This window comes from Mastigoproctus giganteus, chromosome 5 (assembly GCF_048544385.1).
Source record: "Mastigoproctus giganteus isolate SK-2022 chromosome 5, ASM4854438v1, whole genome shotgun sequence".
Lineage (NCBI taxonomy): Eukaryota > Metazoa > Arthropoda > Arachnida > Uropygi > Thelyphonidae > Mastigoproctus > Mastigoproctus giganteus.
In genome coordinates, this window is record NC_143579.1 from 28,509,815 (window position 1) to 28,534,907 (window position 25,093).

At 37.5% G+C, this 25,093-nt stretch overlaps 1 protein-coding gene across 1 annotated transcript in view; it reads left to right on the forward strand.

Annotated features, from left to right (window-relative positions):
- Positions 1 to 13,070: 13,070 nt before the first annotated feature.
- Positions 13,071 to 25,093, forward strand: part of eEF2 (eukaryotic translation elongation factor 2) — an 86,097-nt gene continuing 74,074 nt past the window's right edge. Inside the window, exon 1 of the mRNA XM_090373964.1 lies at positions 13,071 to 13,177. Within this exon, the coding sequence (XP_090230090.1) occupies positions 13,175 to 13,177 (3 nt within the window). The 5' untranslated portion in view covers positions 13,071 to 13,174. The remainder of the gene's footprint in view (positions 13,178 to 25,093) is intronic.

Genomic DNA, 25,093 nt, shown 5'->3' on the forward strand with positions numbered 1-25,093 from the left:
CATCTGTTTTGGAAGTTGATGGTTTAAATAAATTCAAAAAAGAACTAGACAAACTTTGGAGGGAATGAATAGGTGAAATGGGGGGTGTCGTTTTTTTTTTTTGTTTTTTTTTTTTTACCTGATGCTATATAAGCTTGCTTTGTTGAATCAGTTGCCACTGCTAATAACAACTGATAATCAACGATCATTCATGAATGTTTCATGGGTCTCGGCAAGCAATTATTTTTCTCACCTTACTGAAACATATGTTAATTTGGGAAGTCGTTTTGTCTCTTCGAAGTCAACAACCCAGCTCTTTTATTTTACAGGAAAATAAAATGTGTAAAACCATTCCCAGTTCTATTCGAACATCCAAATACATCGCAACAGCAGGCATTTGCAAGCTTTAAAAAATCGTTAAAAAGCAACAATTAATGCAACTCTATAACTTCTACCGAGCAAAAGCAATATGAAACGAGCAAACCACAACACATATTTTCACGAATCAGAGAAGAGCACGTGACTGAAAAAGTGATTTTTTTTTTTAGCTATTTCATTCATATACACACACCAGCAGATCACAAAAGAACACGTACTGTTCTGCCATCTACTGGCACGGAAAACAGTTTCGTAGAAACTCTAATTCCCAGAGAAGTAGTAGTAGTGGCATGTGATGCAAGAAAGCAAGTGCATGAGCTTATGCAGCTTCAGCCAAAAAAATTAACAAAACAAATCCCTCTAAATGTTTGTCTAGTTCCTCCTTAAATTTATTTAACCTATCAACTTCCACAACGACAGATGGAAGTTTATTCCAGCAATTAACCACCCTCTGGCTAAAGGCAAATTTCCGCACATCTATTCTACATCTGACTTTCCGCAATTTGAATTTATGCCCCCCTTAGGTTCGTAATCTGAACAATTGGAAGAATCCCATCAGAATTCAGCTTGCTCAAACCATTCAAGACCTTATACACCTCAATTAGATCACCTCGCAGGTGCCTAGACTCCAGCCACTGCAATTTGCAGAACTTAAGCCTCTCTTGGTAAGAAGATCCCTTCATTCCCCTCACCAATCTGGTTACCATTCTCTGTACACGCTCCATCAAATCTATATCCTTCCAACAGCCTTATACAGAGGGAGCATCACCTCCTTTTCTCTGCTAGCAAAATTCCTATATATCATTGACAAAATCCCATGACCTGCCCTGGACGCCTGTCTGCATTGCTCAGAAAACTTCATATCTGACTGCACAATTACTCCCAGGTTTTTTTCATTTTCTACCACCTTAAGTGTAGTACCACACACACACAGTTGGTCCGTCTCTCTGGGGTTACTTCTATCCATATGCAGTACTTTGCATTTGTCAAGGTTAAACTTCAGTTGCCACTTCTCAGCCAATCGGCCCAAAATTTCTAGATCCTGTTGCAGTAGCACACTGCCATTACTGTCATTAACAACCCTGCTACCCTTTGTATTCTGCAAACTTTTCTAGATTCTATTGCAGAAGCGTACTGTCATTAGTTTCCTTAACAACCTTGCCCTGCCAACCTTCGTATCGTCTGCAAACTTGGACATCAAATCCAAGCTTGGATATCAAATAATTTTAATATCATATACTAAGTGAAATATGTTACTACTCTGTGCTTTAAATCTGGAGTGGGAAAACCTTTATAAATAACGGGCCAAATAAAATGTGTGTGAAGTTCACGCGAGCCAAATTTTTTTTTAGATTTCAAGAATTTTTAGGATTATTAAAATGGTGTATAATGAAAAAATTGTCATAAATAGTTTTATGTTATTTATTGTAATATTTATACATAAAAATACATATAATTAATTTTATTTAATAAGAAAAACGATATACAAATTCAAGCCATCCTCCCTGCTTTAATCCAACAGTGTTTTGCGCACAGGCCACACCACCTGCATACTGCAGTACTGTACAAAGAAGATCCGCTATTATTAATTTGTTGGAGACTCTCTTCAGAGTATAACAAGCTTTAAATGAAAAGGCCAAAATTGATATCTTATTCCTTGACATAAAGGCAGCTTTTGATAATGTTAGCATTAGCATTAGCATTAGCATTAGTAGAGGCATTTGATGCAAGAAAGCAAGCTTATGCAGCATCAGCCAAAAAAAAAAAAAAAAAAAAAAAAAAGTAACATAAATAAATAAAAATAACCACTTCCACTTCACCCCTCTGTTCGTTCGAAATACCTGTCCAGCTGAGCCTTAAACTTATTTAGGCTATCAACTTCCACGACAAGGGATGGAAGTCTGTTCCACCCACCAACCACCCGCTGGCTAAAGGCAAATTTCCGCACATCTATCCTACATCTGTCTTTCCTCAATTTGAATTTATGCCCTCTCAGGTGATTTTTCTGAGCTAGAGGAAGAATCCCATCAGCATTGAGCATGCTCAAACCATTCAAGGCTTTGTACACCTCTATCAGATCACCCCGCTGGTGCCTAGTTTCCAGACACTGTAATTTGCAAAACTTAAGCCTTTCTTCGTAAGAGAACCCCTTTGTCCCATTCACCAATCTAGTTGCCCTTCTCTGTACTCGTTCCAGCAGCTCTACATCCTTCCTGAAATGAGGCCTCCAGGCCTGTATACAGTACTCTAGGTGTGGCCTGACCATTGCCTTATACAAGGGAATAATCACCTCCTTATCCCTGCTAGAAAAATTTCTATATATCATTGACAATACACCATGAGCTACTCTTACAGCTCGTCTGCACTGCTCAGAGAACTTCATATCTGCCTGCACCACCACCCCCAGGTCCTTTTCATTCTCTACCACTGTCAGTGTAGTACCACAGAGTTGATACGTTGCTCTGGGGTTGCTGTTTCCCATATGTAGTACTTTACATTTGTCAATGTTAAACTTCATTTGCCACCTCGAAGCCCATCTGCTCAACCTTTCCAAATCCTGTTGCAGCAGTGTAGTGTCAGTAGTGTCCTTGACAACCCTGCCAACCTTTGTATCGTCTGCAAACTTGGACATTAAGCCTGATATACCATCATCAATATCATTTATAAATACAGAAAACAATAAAGGCCCCAATACTGAACCCTGAGGGACTCCACTAATAACATTAGTCCACGATGAGCAGTGTCCATTGATTACCACTCTCTGTCTTCTCCCCCTCAACCACCCCTTTATCCATAGCAGCAACTTGCCTCCAATGCCACACTGCTCCAATTTGTGCAGCAGTCTTCCATGTGCAACAGTATCAAAAGCCTTTCTAAGATCCAAGTATATAATATCAAAGTTATTCCCTGCATCCAGTTCTTTTGTGACTGCATCATAGTATCCAATCAAATTGGTCAGGCAAGACTTCCCTTTAACAAAACCATGCTGTGTCCTAGCTATAACTGAAGTCTTGTCTAGATGATCCTGCAGTGCTTCTTTCACCAGTGCCTCCATTAATTTTCCGGGAACAGAAGTTAAACTCACAGGTCTATAATTACTTGTGTCAGCCTTTGATCCCCCTTTGTGAATTGGGGTCACATTTGCACATCTCCAGTCAATGGGTACCTCCCCTGAGTCCAAGGAAGCTCTCATAATTATGGCTAAGGGTTTGCTTACCTCCTTTGCTGCCTCCTTTAATATAACTGGATAGATCCCATCCACCCCAGGTGCCTTTCTTGTGTTTATCTTCAACAATTTCTCCTCCACTTTGCTCTCAGTTATTACAAGATTCTCTAGCTTACTGCTAGAGTTGAATACACCTCTGGCATTCCCCTCGCTGAATAACTCCTCATGTGTGAATGTCGATGCAAAATATTCATTTAGTTTGTTAGCTACCCGAGCAGGGTCATCAACAGTTGACCCATCGATCTCAAGTGGACCAATCTGATTCATCCCCTTCCTTCTAGAGTTTACATAAGTAAAGAACTCTTTGCTGTTTTTCTTCGCATCCCTTGCCAAGGATCTCTCGTAATCTGCCTTCGCCTGCCTAACCTCCTTTGTAACTTGGTTACAGATCAACTTGTATCTATCATAGGCATCCGTGTCACGTGTTAATTTGTATGTATCCCATGCATTTTTCTTCTCTGCCATATGCCTCATTAGTTCATCTGACAACCATTTAGGCCTAAACCTTGAACAATATTTCTTAGTTGGTATGTAAAGCCTAGTAGCTTCCACGATAAGTTCTTTGAATGCTTCCCATTTTGAATTTGCTGTTGGCAATATCATCAGTTGATCCCACTGTATAGAATTTAAATACTGTCTCAGTCCATTGTAGTCGCCTTTACGAAAGCTATACCCCTTCCCTTTACCCCTAATGGTAGTTACCTCTTTGAGTAACTCCCACTTCAGCACACTGTGATCACTGCCACCAAGTGGTTCATTTATCTGCAGATTCTGAATGCATGAAGAATCACTACTGATACTCCCTCTAGTTGCCTCCCGAACATGCTGATGTAGAAAACAATCATCCAATAAATCCACAAAAGCCTTGCTACTGTGTGAGTGACCAGCCCCCAAATTCCAGTCAATATCTGGGAAATTAAAATCCCCCATTATAAGACTCTCTGATTTACTGGCCCACTCTATTTCTCCGAACAGTTTCTTATTATACTCATCAGAGTCATTAGGCCTATAGCACACTCCTACTCTCAATTTTGATCTCCCAATGCTTATGTCACACCAAACTGACTCGACACTGCACTGTCCAGCGATGTCGACTGGCTTCACTTTCTTGGATTTTATGTGTTTCTTAATTAATAGCATAACCCCTCCTCCCTTCCTATCCTGTCTATCCTTTCTGTACACATTGTACTCCCCAAATTCCAGTTCTGCATTTCTTATATCTGTGTGACACCACGTCTCTGAAATCCCCACAATATCTGCCTTTGATGTTTTGAGCAATACCTCAAATTCATCAAATTTATTTACTAAACTCCTAGCATTGGTGTACACACAAGTATACATGCACCTGTTCTTTTTCTTAGCTACCCTAACACAACCCATGTGTTTACTTGTACCCCAATGATTCCCAGCAGTCTCTGAAATATCCTGCATCTTATTTTCCAGGCTGCGGCTCATTCCAATAGAAGCAGTGCAAGAATCACTTTCACCTCTGCCAGTGGCTACTGTTAATCTATTAGTCCTTGTATCCCCCCAATCTAGCAGTTTTCCGACCCACCTAACATTGCCTCGATAGCATCAGCAAACATTCTTGCACCCTTTCTATTTAAGTGTATCCCATCCCTGTAGAAGCAGTCTCTCCTGTTAACAAGTACAGACCAGGCTGAAAAAAATTCTACCCCTTGAGCCCTGCACAATCTTTCCATACCCCTTCCCTTTACCCCTAATGGTAGTTACCTCTTTGAGTAACTCCCACTTCAGCACACTGTGATCACTGCCACCAAGTGGTTCATTTATCTGCAGATTCTGAATGCATGAAGAATCACTACTGATAATCAAATCAAGAGTATTACTCCCTCTAGTTGCCTCCCGAACATGCTGATGTAGAAAACAATCATCCAATAAATCCACAAAAGCCTTGCTACTGTGTGAGTGACCAGCCCCCAAATTCAAAATGTTTCCTTATCTGCCCTTGAAAATATTTTGTCAGTTTAATTCCGCATTGAAGACAAACTATTACAGATTATCAAGACTATTTTGAAGCCTCACTCATTATTACTGTATAGATTCCATCTGCCACAGGTGCCTTTTTTATGTTTAACTTCAACAATTTCTCCTCCACTTTCCTCTCAGTTATTACAAAACCACTTAGCTCCCTGTTAGAGTTTGATAAACTTCTGGCATTCCCCTCCTTGAATAACTCCTCATGTGTGAATGTAGATGAAAAATACTCATTCATTTTATCAGCTACTTGAGCAGGATCATCAATATTTATAAAAGACAGTGGTCCATAAAATCTTTTTTTTCATCCAGCAAAACAGGCAACTCGACCAGAGAAAACACGCAACTTATAGACATAAATACGGGCATATGTAAAGAATTACAGGGTGACTCTAAAATAATATTTCTATTTTTCGTTCCATAAAATCATACACCGGATATTTACACCTCATTTAAGCCTGTCTAGACTACATACAGAAATCCCATGTTTGCTCATATTATAATCCCAAAATCTCTTATTTCCTCTGTTAGTTTTTAATTTAATCTCTGCAGGTGAAGCAACTATTTCGGGGTTGTTAAAACCCTGCATTTTTCACCATTAAAACTTAGTTGTTAATTATATGACGATCAGTTAAACCCAATCTAGTTGTTCAGAAGGACCGCTGCTTGACGCTTACAACTCCTCCAATAATTTGGTATGATCTGAAAATTTTCATATCACGACCTGAATCCCTTCATGAGTCATGACCAGAGCAATTATCCATTCATTTCAAAATTCACTAACATTGCTATGTTTGGGGTTTCCAGCACATGCTTCATACATTGAGTAGCCACATTTTAATACACCTACTTTTTTCATGAAATAGAGCACTCAGTAACGATGTTATGTCTGCTAGCTTATATCTGCTATTGTAGATATAAGCTAGTCTGTAATCAAGTCAGAAAGGTGGTTAGGCAGCCGAAGGCACATTACGAGAAAATCTTTGACAAAGGACACAAAGAAAAACAGCAAAGAGTTCTTTATTTATGTAAACTCTAGAAGGAAGGCGATGAATCAGATTGGTCCAATTAACATAGATGGTTCCGATCATAGTATCCAATTTGAATGGATACTATGATGCAGTCACAAAAGAACTGGATGCAGGGAATAACTTTGATATTATATATTTCGATCTCAGAAAGGCATTTGATACTGTTGCACATATTGGAGCAGTGTGGCATTGGAGGCAAATGGCTGCTATGGATAAAGGGGTGGTTGAGGGGGGAGAAGTCAGAGAGTGGTAATCAATGGGCACTGCTGATCGTGGACTAATGTTATTAGTGGAGTCCCTCAGGGTTCAGTGTTGGGTCCATTATTGTTTTCTATATTTATAAATGATATTGATGATGGCATATCAAACTTAATGTCCAAGTTTGCCGATGATTCAATGGTTGACAGTGTTGTGAAGGACACTACTGACGCTATGCTGCTGCAACAAGATATGAAAGGTTGAGCTGATGGGCTGAGAGGTGGCAAATGAAGTTTAACATTGACACAATTAAACAGTAACCCCAGAGCAACGTATTAACTCTGTGGTACTACACTGACTGTGGTAGAGAATGAAAAGGATCTGGTGGTAATTGTGTAGGCAGATATGAAATTCTCAGAGCAGTACAGCCGGACTGCAAGAGTAGCTCGTGGTGTCTAGTCAATGATATACAGGAATTTTTCTAGCAGGGATAAGGAGGTGATTATTCCCTTGTATAAGCAATGGTCAGGCCCAACCTTGAGTACTGTATACTGCTCTGGAGGCCTCATTTCAAGAAGGATGTAGAGCTGCTGGAACGAGTATAGAGAAGGGCTACAAGATTAGTGAATGGAACCAAGGGTTGCTCTTACGAAGAAAGGCTCATGTTTTGCAAATTACAGTGTCTGGAGACTAGGCACCGGCGACGTGATCTGATAGAGGTGTATAAAGCGTTGAATGGTTTGAGCATGCTCAATGCCGATGGGATTCTTTCTGTTGCTCAGAATAATCGCCTGAGAGGGCATAAATTCAAATTGAGAAAAGAGAAATGTAGGATAGATGTGCGGAAGTTTACGTTTAGCCAGCGGGTAGTTGGTTGGTGGAACAGACTTCCATCCCTTGTTGTGGAAGTTGATAGTCTAAAAAGATTTAAGGCTCAGCTGGGCAGGTATTTTGAACGAACAGAGGGGTGAAATGGGAGTGGGTTTTTTTTTTTTTTTTTTTTTTTTTTTTGGATGATGCTGCAGAAGCTTGCTTTCTTGCATCATATGCCTCTACTAATGCTAATGCTGAAGAACCGATCGGATAACTTTAACCGGTTTGCTGTGCCCTGAAGGACTGGATTGGCCCTAAGCCTTGGTACCGGGATTCTCTATCCGCAGTTAGCCCAGAAGTCTGGTTCCCATATAACGCCAACCATCATTTTTATCCCAAAGATGAGTCTTCTCTCATGGATGGTGGCAGGAAGATGTCTGATGTATAGAGGTGCTGCCATCTGCTCGTCCTTGGCAAGGGGAAGCAGAAATTTCCATATGGCCCATTTCAGTAGCCAAAATTTGGCCGCGGAAATCCGTCTCAGGTGCGTTGTGGCAATTGAGTTCCAGACATCTGCCCCATAAAGTATGACCGGATAGACACATGTTTGAATATACCTGCACCCAACAGCCCTGTAATAGACATGCATAACGTTTTCCTTAAGCATCCACCGGTGTCGACAGAACTTTATTTGCAGGTGGTCTGTGGTTGTGTGATAGAAAGGAGAGCTTGTAATCAAAAATAACACCCAGATTGGTGTGTGGCAGAAATTGCGGATCTTCTTAGATTGGGTTTCACCATTGATGGTTCCGTTTGAGCGAGAAAGTTAACTGTTTCGACTTCTCAGGGTTGATGTGAAGGCCGAAACAGAAGAGAAAGGCCTCGAGATTCTGGATTTTTTTGTAGGATTAAGTCATTTGTATAGTCAGTAGTGTGTCCAGGGTTGATAGCAGTGAGCAGTGATCATTAGCGAAGGTAATGATATCAGTTGGACACGTCACGAAAGACAGAAGAACACCTGAGGTCAAGATACCAGAGAGGACCGCACCTTATGGGACTCCAGCTGTAATAGTTCTGGTGCAACGCAGATTGGCATCGTGAACAATAATAGTCCTGTTCTCAAGCATTGTCTTAGTAAACCACAGCACGTCCCTGCCAATGAGGTAATACTCATTTAGTAGCCTTGCCAGTTTTAAAGGTGTTCCCTTGTATCATGGAGATAAATATACATCTGTGCCAGTTGCTCATTCCGTCTACTTAAAAGAAACTTATGACAATCTAAAGTTGCTTCTGGAGTAAATTAAATATTAAGATGACGAATGGCAACTATGTGGAGACTTAAAAGTGTTATGTATGTTGTTGGGGCAACAGGGTGGATACACTAAAATGCCGTGCTTTATTTGTGAATGGGACTGCAGAACTAAAGCGCTGCATTGGTAAAAGAATCAATGGCCTCGGAGGCACAATCTTACACCGGGGTAAAAAAATATTGTGCACGAAAGTTTGCTGAAGCCAGTTAAATTCTTTTTCCTCCAATGCTTATCAAGTTAGGCATAATGAAGCTATTTGTTAAAGCATTGAATAAAGATGGCAACAGCTTTAAGTACCTTTGCAGTAAATTTTCCAGTTTATCTGACGCAAAACTTAAGGAGGGTATCTTCATTGGTCCCCAAAACTTGGGGAAGTGAAACTTGGGCATTCACCAAAAGAATGGAAGAGAAGTTGAAAACTACACAGCGAACAATGAAACAAATTATATTAAGAATCAGACTGTTAGATAAAAAGAGAAACACATGGATTAGGCAGCAAACTCAAGTAAAGGACATTCTTATCAAAACAAAAGAGCTAAAATGGTCTTGGGCAGGACACATAACTCGAAGACATGATGACAGATGGACTAAGAATGGTACCCAAGAGGAGCTAGAAGAAAACCTGGAAGACAAAGGCGGAGATATATAGATGAAATTCATGAGTTTGTGGGGGGTAGTAAATGGATGGCCAGTGCTCAAAACAGAAGGAACTGGAAAGTTGCAGGAGATGCCTTCATCCTGCAGTGGATTGAAAATGGCTGATGATGATGATCTATTGAAATTCAAACCCCAGTGAACAAACTTAAATTTGTAAACTAGTGTTATTAAAGAAGGGATTAAATTATAATTTACCGTCACGCACGTTACCAAAGAGACAGATAGAAATAGACCTGGAATTTAGCCTTAAAGACAACCTTCAAAAAGATGTCCTAATTCAACAAGTTAATCAGATTATCAGCAATCCAAAAATGTCAGACGTACCTAAACTAAATAGAAATGAAATTATTGCGTTAAGATAGTTAAAAGAAAATATTGTTATTCATAAAGCTCATAAGGGGTACACAGTAGTGATTTTAAATAAAATAGACCAGACAGTATATCCGTATATGTAAATTGCGTGTGTTCTCTGGTCGATTTGCCTGTTTTTCTGGGCAAAAAAACTCCCAGTTTCTGGAAGAAAAAACCTGCCATCTATGCCTGAGATTGACTAACTCAATCACGAAGTGAAAATAGCCATTAAAGTTCCTCGCGTCATCGATGGAATTTGAACCAGGGCTTTTGCACTGAGAACCACTGTGCTTCTCGCACAAACCAGATCGTAGTAAATCACCGAAGTAAGTGAAATGGTATCATTTTTGACGAACGCCTTCACAACCAGTTGTCTGTTATTGCACTTCATCGAATAAACAACGCTTCCCCAGTAGAGAAGACTAATGTTACTTATTCTTGGCGGATACCATCACCCAGCTTCGAAACGGTTCCATCTGGATGGTGGTATACGCCGAGAATAAGTAACATTAGTCTTCTCTACTGGGAAAACGTTACTTATTCAAGGTAGAGCAATAACAGGCAGCTCATTGTGAAGCCGTTCACAATGTAAGATATAATAAAAACGATGCCATTTCACCTACTTTGGTGATTTACTACGAAGTGAAATGATTGTTTGCACTAACTTGTTCGTCTAATAAATAAATCAGTTAATTTCCACTTATATATATGTGTGGAAATTACATTGTCTGTGTGCGAAATCCATTGAATTCAATTTGATATTTTTGAATTATTTGTAAACTCCATAGGTCAGCGCGATTCAGTATTGTCAATTTTTGTTTATATTTCGTGCAACAATTTTCGTATAATGGATAATAAAATGAATATAATACACTATTAAAATAATATTCTTTAAGTATTAAAATGACTCACTAATGTTAAAAATAATGTATGCTCTTCTCAAAGTGCATGTGAGCAAAAGGTGTGCAAATGTCTAGTTTAATCTTCAAAAGAAACACCCCAACATGCAAAGGATAAACCCTTGAAAACTGAAAATTAACCATTTCTTGAAGGTGGAGAGAAGAATTACAAATTTTAAGTGTTATATACGTTGAAAATTTGTCTTTGATAGGAAAAGATAGTTATTTTTCATTTGAATATTTGAGAAAGGATACCAATCCAAATTTATTAAACAACACGGAACACATTGCACAAAGTAGTAGTAGTAGTAGTAGCAGTAGTGGCATGTGATGCAAGAAAGCATGTGTATGAGCTTATGCAGCATCAATCAAAAAAAAAAAAAAAAAAACCACGCCATTCCCTCCAAATGCCTGTCCAGTTCCTCCTTAAATTTATTCAACCTATCAACTTCCACAACGACAGATGGAAGTTTGTTCCAGCAATTAACCACCCGCTGGCTAAAGGCAATTTCCGCACATCTATTCTACATCTGCCTTTTCTTAATTTGAATTTATGCCCCCTTAGGTTCGTAATCTGAACAAGTGGAAGGATCCCCATCAGAATTCAGCGTGCTCAACCCATTCAAGGCCTTATACACCTCAATCAGATCACCGCGCAGGTGCCTAGTCTCCAGCCACTGCAATTTGCAGAACTTAAGTCTCTCTTGGTAAGAGGATCCCTTCGTTCCCCTCACCAATCTTATTGCCCTTCTCTGTACATGCTGAAGTAAATCTACATCCTTCCTAAAATGAGGCCTCCAGACCTGTACACAGTACTCAAGGCATGGCCTGACCATTGCCTTATACAGAGGGATAATCACCTCCTTTTCCCTGATAGCAAAATTCCTATATATCATTCACAAAACCCCATGACCTGCCCTGGCAGCCTGTCTGCATTGCTCAGAAAACTTCATATCTGACTGCACAATTACTCCCAGGTCTTTTTCATTTTCTACCACCTTAAGTGTAGTACCACACAGTTGGTACGTTTCTCTGGGGTTACTTCTACCCATATTTTCAGTACTTTGCATTTGTCAAGGTTAAACTTCAGTTGCCACTTCTTAGCCCATCTGCCCAAATTATCTAGATCCTGTTGCAGTAGCACACTGCCATTACTGTCATTAACAACCCTGCCAACAGTTAACTCACATATAAATACACAGGGGGCTCATATCTGGTGAGTATGGGCTTGATATCATCATTGATGATATCGTGAGTTAGATATCATCATCCTTCCCTTTCTTGGTTATTCCCTTCTACTTCTGACACACACTCTCTCTCTCTCTCTCTTTCTCTCTCTCTCTCTCTCTCTCTCTCTCTCTCTCTCTCTCAGAGCAATTCAGAATTTTTTTTCTTTTGGCTGGGGCAGCATAAGCCCCCAGTCTTCCTTCCACCATATAGATAATAATAATAATAATAATAATAATAATAATAATAATAATAATAATAAATATTTGACTATTTCAAGTATTTTGCAATAAAGGGTGGGAACAACCAAGAATCTGAAGGATAAATGGGGAGGAACTTTGAGTTTAATCTATTCTTGCAGTGGAGAAAGTTGCGCAATTCGATAAACAAGCACTGCAATACGATCAATTTTAATTTATTGTGAAATATTACTTTAGTCACTTATATCGACCTAAAATGCTGTTTCGCAACTTCTTTTCAGTTGGTATGTGTTAAACGCAAAGCAATTAAGGACATGAGAAATCAGTACATTGAGTCTGTAATTGCGTTTATCCTTTGATCGCTTTGGTGTTGCTGGAAGAAAAACCACTGTTTCTGGGAACAAAACCATGTAAATAGGTGCGGACTGGCCAAGAGTCTGGTACTAAGGCCGCCTGAACGTATGAGACTCACTCTTAAACGCAGATTGTTGGGAATCAGTTTAGAATGGTGGTCTTAACTAATGATTGTGATAATAATTAAAGAAAACAAAATCATAGATAATTAAACAATTTTTATCCTTATGAAGCTGTTTTTTTACAGTACGCTCCCACACGCAACTCTTGACTGAGACTTGTTAATTTATACACACTGTGAAATATGGCCAAAAAAATTCCACATCAATGTCGCAACATTTGGAAAAACTTCGTTTCGCAACGTTGCTACAAAATTTTATGGTGCAATTACCTCTATCGTTCTGCTACCTATATATATCTTTAGCGCTTTTAGAACGAGATTACATTTCGATTGCTTTGCCTGGGTTGCGTAAACCGGTCCTTTCTACGTTTTGGACGCCATTATCCAAACGTCAATTTTTCGGGTTGGGTGGTAAACGGAAAGGAATCCAAAATGGTAAGAAACCATCCCTCAAAATTTTGAGAATAAATGCTGATATTTTGTTCTTCTGTTTGTGGTTGTTAATATTAAGGAATTATTTTTTGAACGTGTTAAATACCTTGTATTATTTTTCAAAAGCTTTGAAGCAATTCAACTTCAACGAAATGCAGCCTTTTTTTTTTTTTTTTTTTTTAATTGATAACTTAGCTAGAGTACCGTTTTTAACCTCTTCTGCCAATATTTGCGTTTGTTTTTAATTTACAAAAATGTCTTTTGTATAAGATGTGTGAAATTTTACATTCTCTAAAAAAATTCGTTTGTTTTAAAGTCTTTGAAGACTTGTTTCTAACATGTGATTATATACGTGTGAATGATGCATTATTTATGGTGGACAGATGTTTTTGTGCATGTTTTCACTTTATTGAATTATATGTGAATTATTTTAGCGATCGATAAATATAGTTTAGTGATGGTGGTTGAATTGTCGTTTTTGAGGTTTTTGCATGATTTCGGGTTTGTAGCTCTGACGTTTCAGCGAGACTGTCTGCAGTGTTGGAACAAAATGGAGATGGAGACTATTTTTCTTAATTTTTTTTTAAAATAACAGCTGTTATTAACTTGCCTTGTTCCGAAGTTCCACCACAGAATTTCTGTTTTTATTAAACCATTGAACTTATTTTTTGATTTTCTCAGAAATAATACTTCAATATGTATATTTTACATTTCATTTGCATGTAAATGATTCTTCATGTGTACTTAATTTTCTTTGTTTTAATCAGCCTATCTGAATAATTGTATGGCATAGGAAGTGATATCCGTGACAATGGGATGCCCGACATTTAACAATAATTTTATTTTAGCGTTAATGGAATCAGACAAGCCCCCCCCCCCCGAAAATCACCTAATAATTAACCATTGAGTAGTTTTAAATACTGTTTTTCATGATGAAATTAAATATTTCATTACCAATTTGAATGCATTTTGGAGAGTGTCACCCTGTTTATTTGAAACAAAGTATGAAACTTTTGCGATGTTCACTTGCATTTTATGAAGTAAAAACCACACAATCATATCAAGATCTTTTTCTTTACACAAATTAATCAGCTCCTTCATGACGATCAGTTTCAGGAAAATTCATTTCTGTACATAAATTTAATATGCCATTTAGCTATAATTTTCTTGATTCACAATGATTTTAATATTCATAATTTATATTTATAGCCTGTTTTTGAGATGTGTGGGTTTGAGGGGCTAAAATAGATTCAACACCTGTGCTACAAAATCTTTTATCTGAACTCTTTAAGCAGAAGTGAGTTAGCTGGTCTTGTACAAAAGTCTAGGATTTCTAGTTTCTTAAATCTTATAAATGTGCTACTTTGTGGCCTGAGTTTAATGTAAACTCCAGTTTTGGGTCACTTCTTTTAAACATTTTTCATTTTGGACCCTTTCATCGCATGGATAATAAGTCATCCATCTTTAACGTTACTCTTGATTGGTACTTGCACCTGTAGGGATGACACTTTTGTTTATTGTGTAATCATGCAGTTCTTTTATCAGTGCAATGCTGATTCCACACTTCTTGAAAGACATGTGATTTCTACAAGTATGGTTTTAATGAGATTTTTCTTTGCGATAAAGGAAAAGTTCTAGTGAGACCTGAAAGGCTTCGCTCATATCTTCTAGGTAACAGCACTATAGCCTGACCTTTAAAAAAAAAAAAAAAAAAAAACCCTATCATTACATGCATCTAATATATATTTGAACAAATAAGATGTAGCGAAATTTTCCAGTAAATTGTCTTAATATGGTAGGTACCTACTGATTATTAACCCTTTCACAATATGCATGTAGATCAATGTGATGCTTCAAACAATGTCTTTGTTAATTTAAGAATTTGTTTAATTTTTGTCCTGTACTTGCTGCCATCTTTTATCTGTGTTTCTAAGACAGTTTATAAAAGATGAAGCATGAAAAAAAAGCTTTGAAAAATTCAAGATCAAACATGTTTGCTTATGTTGTCTGGTTTGTGTCTTGTGGGGGAGAACACACTGGATTTAAGCATTATCATTTGTGAATGTAGAAAACAGTTGTGCATTTATTCATAGGTGCATGACTAGCATATCTAAAAGGTCTTTAAAGTGAAATTTTTTCAGAATTTTAATGCATCAAAAAAATTAATTATATTAAATGTTATTAATGTAACATACGCAATGCTTCACTTAAAAGGCACTTGGATTTATCTTAAGTTTGTGATTTGTTGTCTGGATTTTTTTTTTTTTTTTTTCTGAGCTGAAATTTTTGAATTTGATAATAAAATTGGACTGAGTTATTTAGATTTTATGATCTCTAAATATAAATTGTGTGATCAGTCATTTTTTTTCCCTCAATGTTATTCCCCTTCTTTGGTTTAGGCTAGAAACATTGGTGTTATTCTGGAAAAAAAAAAAGATTTTATCGAAAGAAAAAATAATAGTAATTATAGTAGTATCATGGGTAGATGTAGCACAACTGACATTATACAGCTGGTATGTAGCAAAACACATTCACTAAAGAGTGAACTAAAGTTTCCTAATCAACCCCTCACTACAATTAAAATCAGATTTGTTCTTTTCAGAAGTTTGCAAATGACAGTGTACTTCTGAAAATATACCAGTGATGGGAAAACAGCTTTTCCAAAAAAAACAAAAAAAAAGTTAATGTTTGAGTGTATTTTGATCAAACAGATGCTTTTCTAGTCAATTTATGTGTGACTGCACTAATTACATTAGCCAATACGATTTTTACCTCCAAGAATGCAAATCCTATTTTTAACCAATTTTTATATTTAGATTTTGAAAATCACCATGATAATTTCACATGTCACAGTTATTAAATATAGAGGAAGTTACGTTTTAACAAAATATGCCAATTTTGCTTAATATGGAATAGAATCTTTAATTGCAGCATGATAGACATACAATTAGTCACGGCATGGTGGTGCTAAGGGTTTACAAAACATATTTACAAAAGAGATATACATGAGAAAAACATAAGTTACATCAGATTATTGGAAGGCAACAAAGCACAGTTTCACATTTTCAGTTCCACGAGGATTCCCTTCCTGTATTTTTTATTATTGACCACTTCTTGGAGGTCCCCGTCGATGGCTTGCAGTGAGGGCAGCATTTTCTTTGGCAGGAATCTGTCGGTTAGTACTAGCCGGTTACGGTTTGCTAGCAGCTGTGCTGAAGACCGGAGATGGGGGGGGAATGCGCCAAGAGCAGTGATCCCAGAAGTTTGGCTCTGTAATTTTACTGGTGGCCATCTTGATGGTGAACATCTAGCCAGTAATGGATGACATACTGACTTATTTAATAGATATAAGCTAATTCTTAATTTTAGCAATCAATTCTGGCCTTGGCTTTCCTGTGAGTAAACATAATCAGACTTCTATCTCTGGTTCTTAGATTCAAATTCCGATGCAACAATTTTAAGAGACACCAATTAGTGTTTTCGGTCAGGATTTTTGTAGGCTGTGCCAAGGTTTCCAAGTACTGTATTAACTGATCGTGACATTTTCAGGGTTGTAAATCAATCGTATAAACATTTTTTTACACTTGTATTACAAACTTGAATTATATGTATATATCCTTTTGTTGTAACATTAAATGTTGGTACATGTTTTGATGTAGATGCGATAGAATTTTTATTATGATTTTCGGAATCAGCACATGTATTTCCTCCAGAGTCTCATTTTCATTGCAGAGGTATGAAAATTTTTTGTTGGCTAGTGTTATTAATTCAAAAAATCACTTTGAAAATGATAAGATGGCTAGGTCAAATGGCCCTCAGTTCTTCTCTCTTCCCACATATTTCGCAATATTGAAATTCATTCTCACAGTCATCTGAAAATTTCAAGCACAACTGATAAATCCTGCACTGTTATTTTAGTGTTTATTCATTATGCACTAATCATGCTCAGTTTTAATAATTTTTTCTTTTTTGTAAACCAGTACATTTTATGTATAAACGGACTTTGATATGGTTGTACTGTTTATTTCAGTATTGCTCTTAGGGGTTATACTCTTTGTTAAGAAGCACAATCAAAGGCACTACATCCAGTTGACATGAGTGGCCAGCGCAATGTTGAGTCAGTTTGGTGCACAGAGTACGATGAATAACTACAGAGAAATAGTGGGCTAGTAAATCAGAATGTCTTATAATGGGGAGGATTTTAACTTTCCAGATATTGACTAAATCGTGTGGGTTGGTCACTCACACAAGCAAGACTTGTGGATTTATTGGATGATTGTTTTCTACAACAGCATGTTCAAGAGGAAGTAATACTACTTTTGATGGTGCCTCCATAGCCAGGTGGGCAGGAGCAGTAGGAACTCCAGTCCAATCAAGAAGCACACGCTTCTTGATTGGACTGGAGTTCGAGCCTGTGACCACCAAATGTGGAGGATGCAAGGTCAGGGAATTACCACTGCACATCCCCGGAGCAATATGGCCTTAGTTGCTAATGCTCCTAAAAACCAAATAACAAACAACACGCTACTTTTGATATAAATATTAGCATTCATATTCATGCATTAAGAATATGCAGATAAAATAATCACAATGTGGCAGTGATCACAATGTATTGATGTGGGCTAGCCGGGTGGGTAAAGTGCCTGCCTGACAACCCAAAGGTCGCAGGTTCGAATCCCACCTCGGGCTTGGATCACAGTACTGCAAAAACCTTGGGGGTGCATTATGGCCACAGAAGCCGATGCGCCAACAACTAAAAAAAAAACTTAAAAATGTAACTACCATTGAGGGTAAATTAAAGGGTTTTTGCTTTTTTAAAGGTGATTACAGTGGTCTCGAACAACTTGAATATTAAAGTGGGACAAACTGATGTTACTATCAGCAAATTTTAAATGGGAAACATTCAAGGAAATAATCATAGAAGCTACTAGGCTTTTCATACCAACTAAGAAATACCGTTCAAGGCTTAAACCTAAGTGGATGTTAGATGAACTAATGATACTTGTGGCAGAGAATAAAACTGCATGAGATGCATATAAAAACAGGTCATACAGAAGTCTATGGTAGAAATAAGTCTGTAATCAAGTCACAAAGGAGATTAGGCAAGTTAAAGCAGATTATGAGAAATATTTGGCAAAGAATGCCAAGAAAAACAGCAGACTTGTTTACTTATGTAACCACTAGAAGGGGATGAATCACATTGGTCCAATTGATATTGGTGGTTCATACTTTGATTATCCTGGTCAAGTTGCTGACAAACTGAATAGGTATTTTTGCATCTACATTCACATGAGGAATTCTTTATGGAAGTCAATTTGAGAAGTTCAAGATCTGACAGGGTACTAAATGATTTTATGATGACTGAGAGGAAAGTGGAAGAGATTGTTGAAGCTTAATGCAAAAAAGACACCTGGATTGAATCTGTCCAGTTATATTATGGGAGGCAGCAAGGAGGTAAGCAACCTTGTAGCCATAATTTTGAGAATATCTGGATTCGGGGGAAGTCTCCATAGACTGAAGATGTGCAAATGTATTTCCAGTGCACAAAGGGTGACTTGAGTAATTGCAGACGTGTTAGTTTCACTTCTGTTCCAGAGAAAATAATGGAGTCACTGGTTAAAGTAATGCAGGAACCCATAGACAAGAGTGCAGCATTGGTTTGTTAAGGGGAAATCTTGTCTCAGCAATTTGACTGGATAGTATGATGCGGTCACAAAGAAGTTTGATGCAAAGCATAATTCAATATAATATGCTTGGATTTCAGGAAAGCTTTTGATACTGTTGCACAAAGAAGACTGCTATAGAAATTTGAGCAGTGTGGCATTAAGAGCAAGTTACTGCTATGGATAAAGGGATAGTTGAGTGCTAGAAGACAGTGGTTATCTATGAATTTTTTCCCTTTGTGGACTAATGCCTAATGGAGTGCTGCATGGTTCAGTGTTGGGCCCATTGTTGTTTTCTGTACTTATCAATGATACTGATGAAGATATATCAGGCTTATGAGAACACTACCTCCTTTATTAGTCTAGACAAAGACAGTAGCAAATTTAAAATTGAGAAAGGAGTTCTACAAGGAGGTACCAATATCTCCGAAGTTTACTACTGCCCTTGAAGCTTTCAGAAGACTTGACTGGTCTCAGAGGAGTCAATGTGAATAGAGTACCTAAACCATTTATATTATGGTATCAATAATATACAGGAATTTGGCTAGCAGGGTTATCTCTGCTAACAAAATTCAAAAATAAGGTATGGTTAGGCCACATCTTGAGTACTGCATGCATAGGTGTGGAGCTTCTGGAATGGATATGGAGAAGAGCAATAAGATTGGTGAGGGGAGAAAAGAGGGTCCTCTAACTGAGAAAGGCTTCAGTTCTATAAATTGTATCTGGAGACTAGGCAACTGTGAGTGATCTGATTGAGGTTTAAGGCTCTGAGTAGACTGTGCTGTCTCAGTGCTGATGGGATTCTTCCTCTTGCTCGGACTGCACACGAGGAGCATAAATTTAGGAAGGATGGTTTCAGAATTGATGTGCATAAGTTTGCTTTTAGCTGGCAGGTGGTTGATTGCTAGAACAAACTTGCAGATTTTCTAGTGGAAGTGAATAGATTGAATAAATTCATGGAAAAATTAGACAAACTGTTGGAGGATATGGTTAGGTGAAATGGAAAGTTTTATTTATTTTAGTTTTTGGCTGATGCCATATTATAAACTTGCATGATTTGCCATTAATACTGATAAGATAATTTGATGTATTAGAAGTTGACCATCCCTCCCTTTTAAAGCAATAATGTAAACATTTGTTTTCTAAAATTTTTGAATAAAACCAACATAATATTTCTGCCAAAATGAAGTCTTCCTGCAGAATCTTACCCTAAAGGATTGTTATAATATATCCACAGCCAGGAGCACCAGGGCTGAAAAGGAACAGGGATGGACAATATGTTGAAGCTGATAACATTGAATCAGCCCTTTATAATATGTCATCTGATACTGAAATAGAATTCTATCCAAGTGATGTGGATTCTGAATCTCGTTTAAATGCATCTGTTGTTTGTAGGAATGCTACAGCATCTGTTGTTTGTAGCATTCCAACATCTGTTGATGTTGGAATGCTACAAACAACAGATGCTGGTATTACTTTGAGTGATGACTCTTCACAGATAAATCCATTTACTAAAAAGAATTGTCTTATTCTGCCCCAAAGGCACATAGGGATGACCCTTGTAAATATAAAAGGTAGCAAATGTGTTAACATACTAATGACTTTGAGGTCACTGCAACTATTCCACTGCTTCAAGTGGTGTCTTCATGCTAGTGTCCCCTTTAGATGAAAAGTTGGCAGTGGGATTATATTGCTCTAAGTTCCCATTATGCAAAGGAACAGCTTTCACACTCTTTGGGAGTTGAAGAGATGCCATTCAGATGTAACATTTATTTGTGATAATTCCTTAAACACTATTGATACCATATCAATAGCAGAACAGACAGTTTACTCTAAAGAATTACAAAACCGGTTTCTTTTTTGATAGTGAGACACTTTTTAACCAAGTGTTTCTGCTTTTGTTTAGAGGTGAGAAGTTCTGTTTCCTCTTTGGAGAGGGCTATATCTCTTCTAATTAGGTTATCGAACTCATCTTGGGTAAACAACTATCTGTCACAGGTGTATTGAGGATTAGTTCAAGTTCTGAGGTCTCTGCCAGTTGCACCTTCATTGCATTCTATTTAGTCTTCTAAAGAAACTGGTCCATGCTGTGGATGCACCAGAATTGTCATGAGGATTGGTGTCATCACAAAGTCCATTTTTGTAAAAACAAATCTTTTGCTTATTCTTTGCCAAGAATCTAATTACATTAACATTACAAAAGCAACCAATTGCCACTGTGGTCTTTTGGCTCCCTCCATGTCATGAATATGGCAAATAGCACTTTTTTTTATGTTGTGTGGTGCCCATTCCTTATTCTTGTCACTGGAGGATAGCCAAAATATAATTGAAATTTTGCAAATATTTGTCATGATTTTACACCATTGTAATGTAAGTAGGAAAGAGCTGCACAAGCAGAATTTGTTGGTGGCTTTGTCACTTCTGGGACATGCAGTGTGAGTAATTTAACCAGATCTTACCCGAAACAATTTATAATCAGGTAATTAAATTATGAAATAGCAAGGATATAAATTATTGAAATAATTACTGAATAGGAATGTATAAATAATTATATTCATGTAGTTGGCTGATTATGTATGTGAGTGGTATAATTATTCACGTTGTCATAATGTCTTGTCACAAAAATGAGGTGTTAGAGGAGACTCGTTTGGAATTGGCATATAAAAATCTAGTGCACATTTTCATTGGGGGAATTTAATTACCACCAATACAGGGCATTTTATTTTTAGAAGTCCATATTTTTGATTAATGTGGAACAAATTAGTATGCATGAAATATTAAAATTACAAGCATTTAAACATATGGGATTCAGTGAACTAATGAGTTAATGTACAATATCCCAGCAGCCATTTAACTAGTGGCAGTCTGTCTACCAGATCCATAGGTGAAATATTGCATGCCAGTTGAAGATGCACGAATAATCCTTATTATTCGTGCAATTTTACTGCATGAATAATAAGGTTTTCTGGTACGTGCTGCCATTTTTGTTTCCAACCAATAGTAGACAGTCAATAGCTATATTTGAAAATCAAAGGAGATTGTACCTTGGCCATGATTTGTTCAGGTTGAGTTTAAACAAGCCAGTTAATGTATGTGCATTAAATTTCTGCCATGTTGTCCAATCGTTCATCAAACCAGTGCATTACAACAAATATGGCATCCAATGCTTCAACTACAATGTGCAGTGTATGGATAGTCTGTTATGTGTGAAAACATAACTGCTGGATTTCTATTGGTCTTAAAGGCTCAAATATAAAATTTAATAAATCCATTCACTGGAATCAAGTTATTACATGCAGATGGACAGAAAAAGGAATAATTGTCAGATTTATTGCTTGATTTTAATAAAACTTGTAATAGCCTGACAGTTTTATAAAAGGCCTAAATGCAGTAGACTGTTGAAATCCTAATTATGGAAAATTTGATCTAATGGCACGTTGAGATTGGAGGTTTACATGTAGCGTAGGTGCCTTGCAGAGCTGAAAAAAGAAAACAAGTCACGTGATTACTGTATTTGTTCGCTTGCCATTTTGAAAATTAATTCTGTACTGATATCCCAGATTATACTGTTTTTTATTTTAAATTAACCCCCCCCTGCTATGGCTTCTAAGATTAATAAATCTTATACAAGTAAGAAAAGAATATCAGGATGCTAATTGAGTTAAAGCTTAGTGACAAACTCAATGTAATCCAAACTATTACGTTTGGGTCACCTGGAAAGTTAATTCATGTACCCATGTGTGTTCTCTGGTTGATTTGCCTGTTTTGCTGGACGAAACCCCCAGTTTCTGGGGGAAAACCATGCTACCTATGCCTGAGACCAACTAATTCAGCCCCGGTGTGAAAAAAGCTAATAAAAGTTCCTTGGTTCATTGACTGATTCGAACATGGGCCTTTTCCACCCGGTGTGTGGAGGGTGGTGATGATACTACAGTGCAAACTTTAACTTGATATAATAAAGAAAAATACAATGGAATGTAAGCAGGAGTGTATTAATGGCAGAATATATCAACATGTTAGGTTTGTGTGCAGTTAATAAATTTACTTTCTTAATCTATTTCTTATTTAGACTCATTTCTGCATTAAATATATTAAAAATAAAACTTTCTAGACAATGGAAAAATCTAAATAGCAGTACCTTGAATCCCTGAAGGTGCCATTCTGAAAGTCTACTGTATAAAATTTCGTGAAAATCCATCCATTGGGAGTTGGGTTATTAAATGAAGATTAAAAAATAATAAAAATCACATTGTTATATTTTTATTTGTCCAATTTTAGTAAAATCTGGAATGGCCCAAATCTTAAAAACCCAAGTGTAAAATTTCATAAATATCTCCACTAGAAGTCTAGTTTGTGTATGTGTGGGGTGAAGACAATAGGTGCATTATGTGCAATAAGTTGATGTGCCTTAAAACACCCACCCAATTATGTATGTAGGTTTTTTTTACAATTAAAAAAAAATTCCACTGAAACTTCCAATGTTTGGTAAAAGTATGATTATATACAGGAAAACTATAATCTGAATGGAACACTTCACTGTAGAGGAAACCATATGCTTAATTAGTAGCTTCCTATACAATCAGATTGAATAGTATTATATTATATGCCATTTTGTATCACTTTATCAGTAGAATGAGATTAGAATATTTACAGTTATTTTAGTTTTTAAATTATATAAATTTTCTGATACTTGCATTTTTCACAAAAGCTGTGAAGCACATGAGCAAGAGACTAAAGAAATTGAGGCAGATTATTATCTGAACATGGTGCACTTGTCCAAAGTTAGCTGTCCTTGAACAGGTCATGTGATAGCTGCCAGTTCAAGGTCACACTAGATTGGAGGTGTAGTATAGGGTTGTTAAAATTAAAGTATCCCTATGTAGAGGGTTCTGGAGCGAGTTCTAAGGTACTTACTGATGAGAAATTTGGACAACAGGTACAATAAAAAATATGCTCTTCATTTAAAAAAAATTGTTGCTATATGGCACTATGGCAATACAAATCACTAGAACAACAGTTGTCACTACAGTTGTTCAATGTGTCCTCCATTTTGATCAACAACAGTTTCCATTTGAAGAACAGCATTTTCTATAGCAGAATGTAACATGTCAACTGGAATAGCCAGCACATGACGTCTAATGCTATTCTTCAGATCTGCGAGAATTCGACATCCTTCCCAATACACTTGGTTCTTCAAAAAACCCCACAACCAGAAGTTGCATGGGGTGAGGTCTTGTGATTGGGGTGATCAAGATGTCTGGAAACAATGGCTGATGACCTGTTTGTCCATAAAGTGTTGCCTTAGCAATCATTGGACATAACGATGGATGTGGGGTGGCACACCAACTTGCATGAATATGGTATCCTGAAGGCACCCATGTTGTTGCAGCTCTGGTATTGCGAAATTTTCCGTTTTATAATATCGCTGTCCAGTGACAGAATAGGTGCGGGGTACATTTGGCGTTACATTCTGTTAAAAAAAAAAATGGCCCAATCATGAATGTGGCCGTAAATCCACACCACACTGTCACTTTTGGAGAATGCAACAGGACCTCTTGGATAACTCTGGGATTTTCTGTTGCCCAAATGCGACAGTTGTGCATATTCACTTGTCCATTTAAGCAGAAGTGGGCTTCATCACTCCAAAGGATGTTCCGTGGCCAAGTGATATCCACTGTCATTCATGCCAGAAACTGAAGTGCATATGCGAAACGAATATCTGCATAATCATGCTGTAGCATGTGCATCTTGTAAGGATAGTACCACAACACCTGACGCATTACTAGCCTTACAGTGGAATATGGCATGTCCACTTCATGAGAAACAGCTGGCACACTTGTGCTACCACATGGAGATTGACTTGATAAATCCACGACAGTCATAGCCACTTATTCAACACTAGAGGGGTCCACTCGTTTTTGACCTCTACCTGGTTAAACACAAAGATGTCCTGTCACTTCAAATTTTGCAATCATTTTGCAGACAGCACAGACAATCATAGGTCCACACCTTATGTGCTTCTGATACTGGAGTTCTCTGATAGCTGCAGTGACATTGTTGCTGTTCTGATAGTACAGCTTCACTAATAACACCTTTTTCTGCAAAGTTGTTGGCATTGCTGCTGTAGTGCAGGCAGGCAGGCAGGCAGGCAGGCTATATGATTTTGAAGAGACTGCTTTGCTTTTATATTGTACAGTAGAGCTGAGTAGCGGCCTGTGACACTACTCAGCTCTGCTGTACACAACTTACAATTATG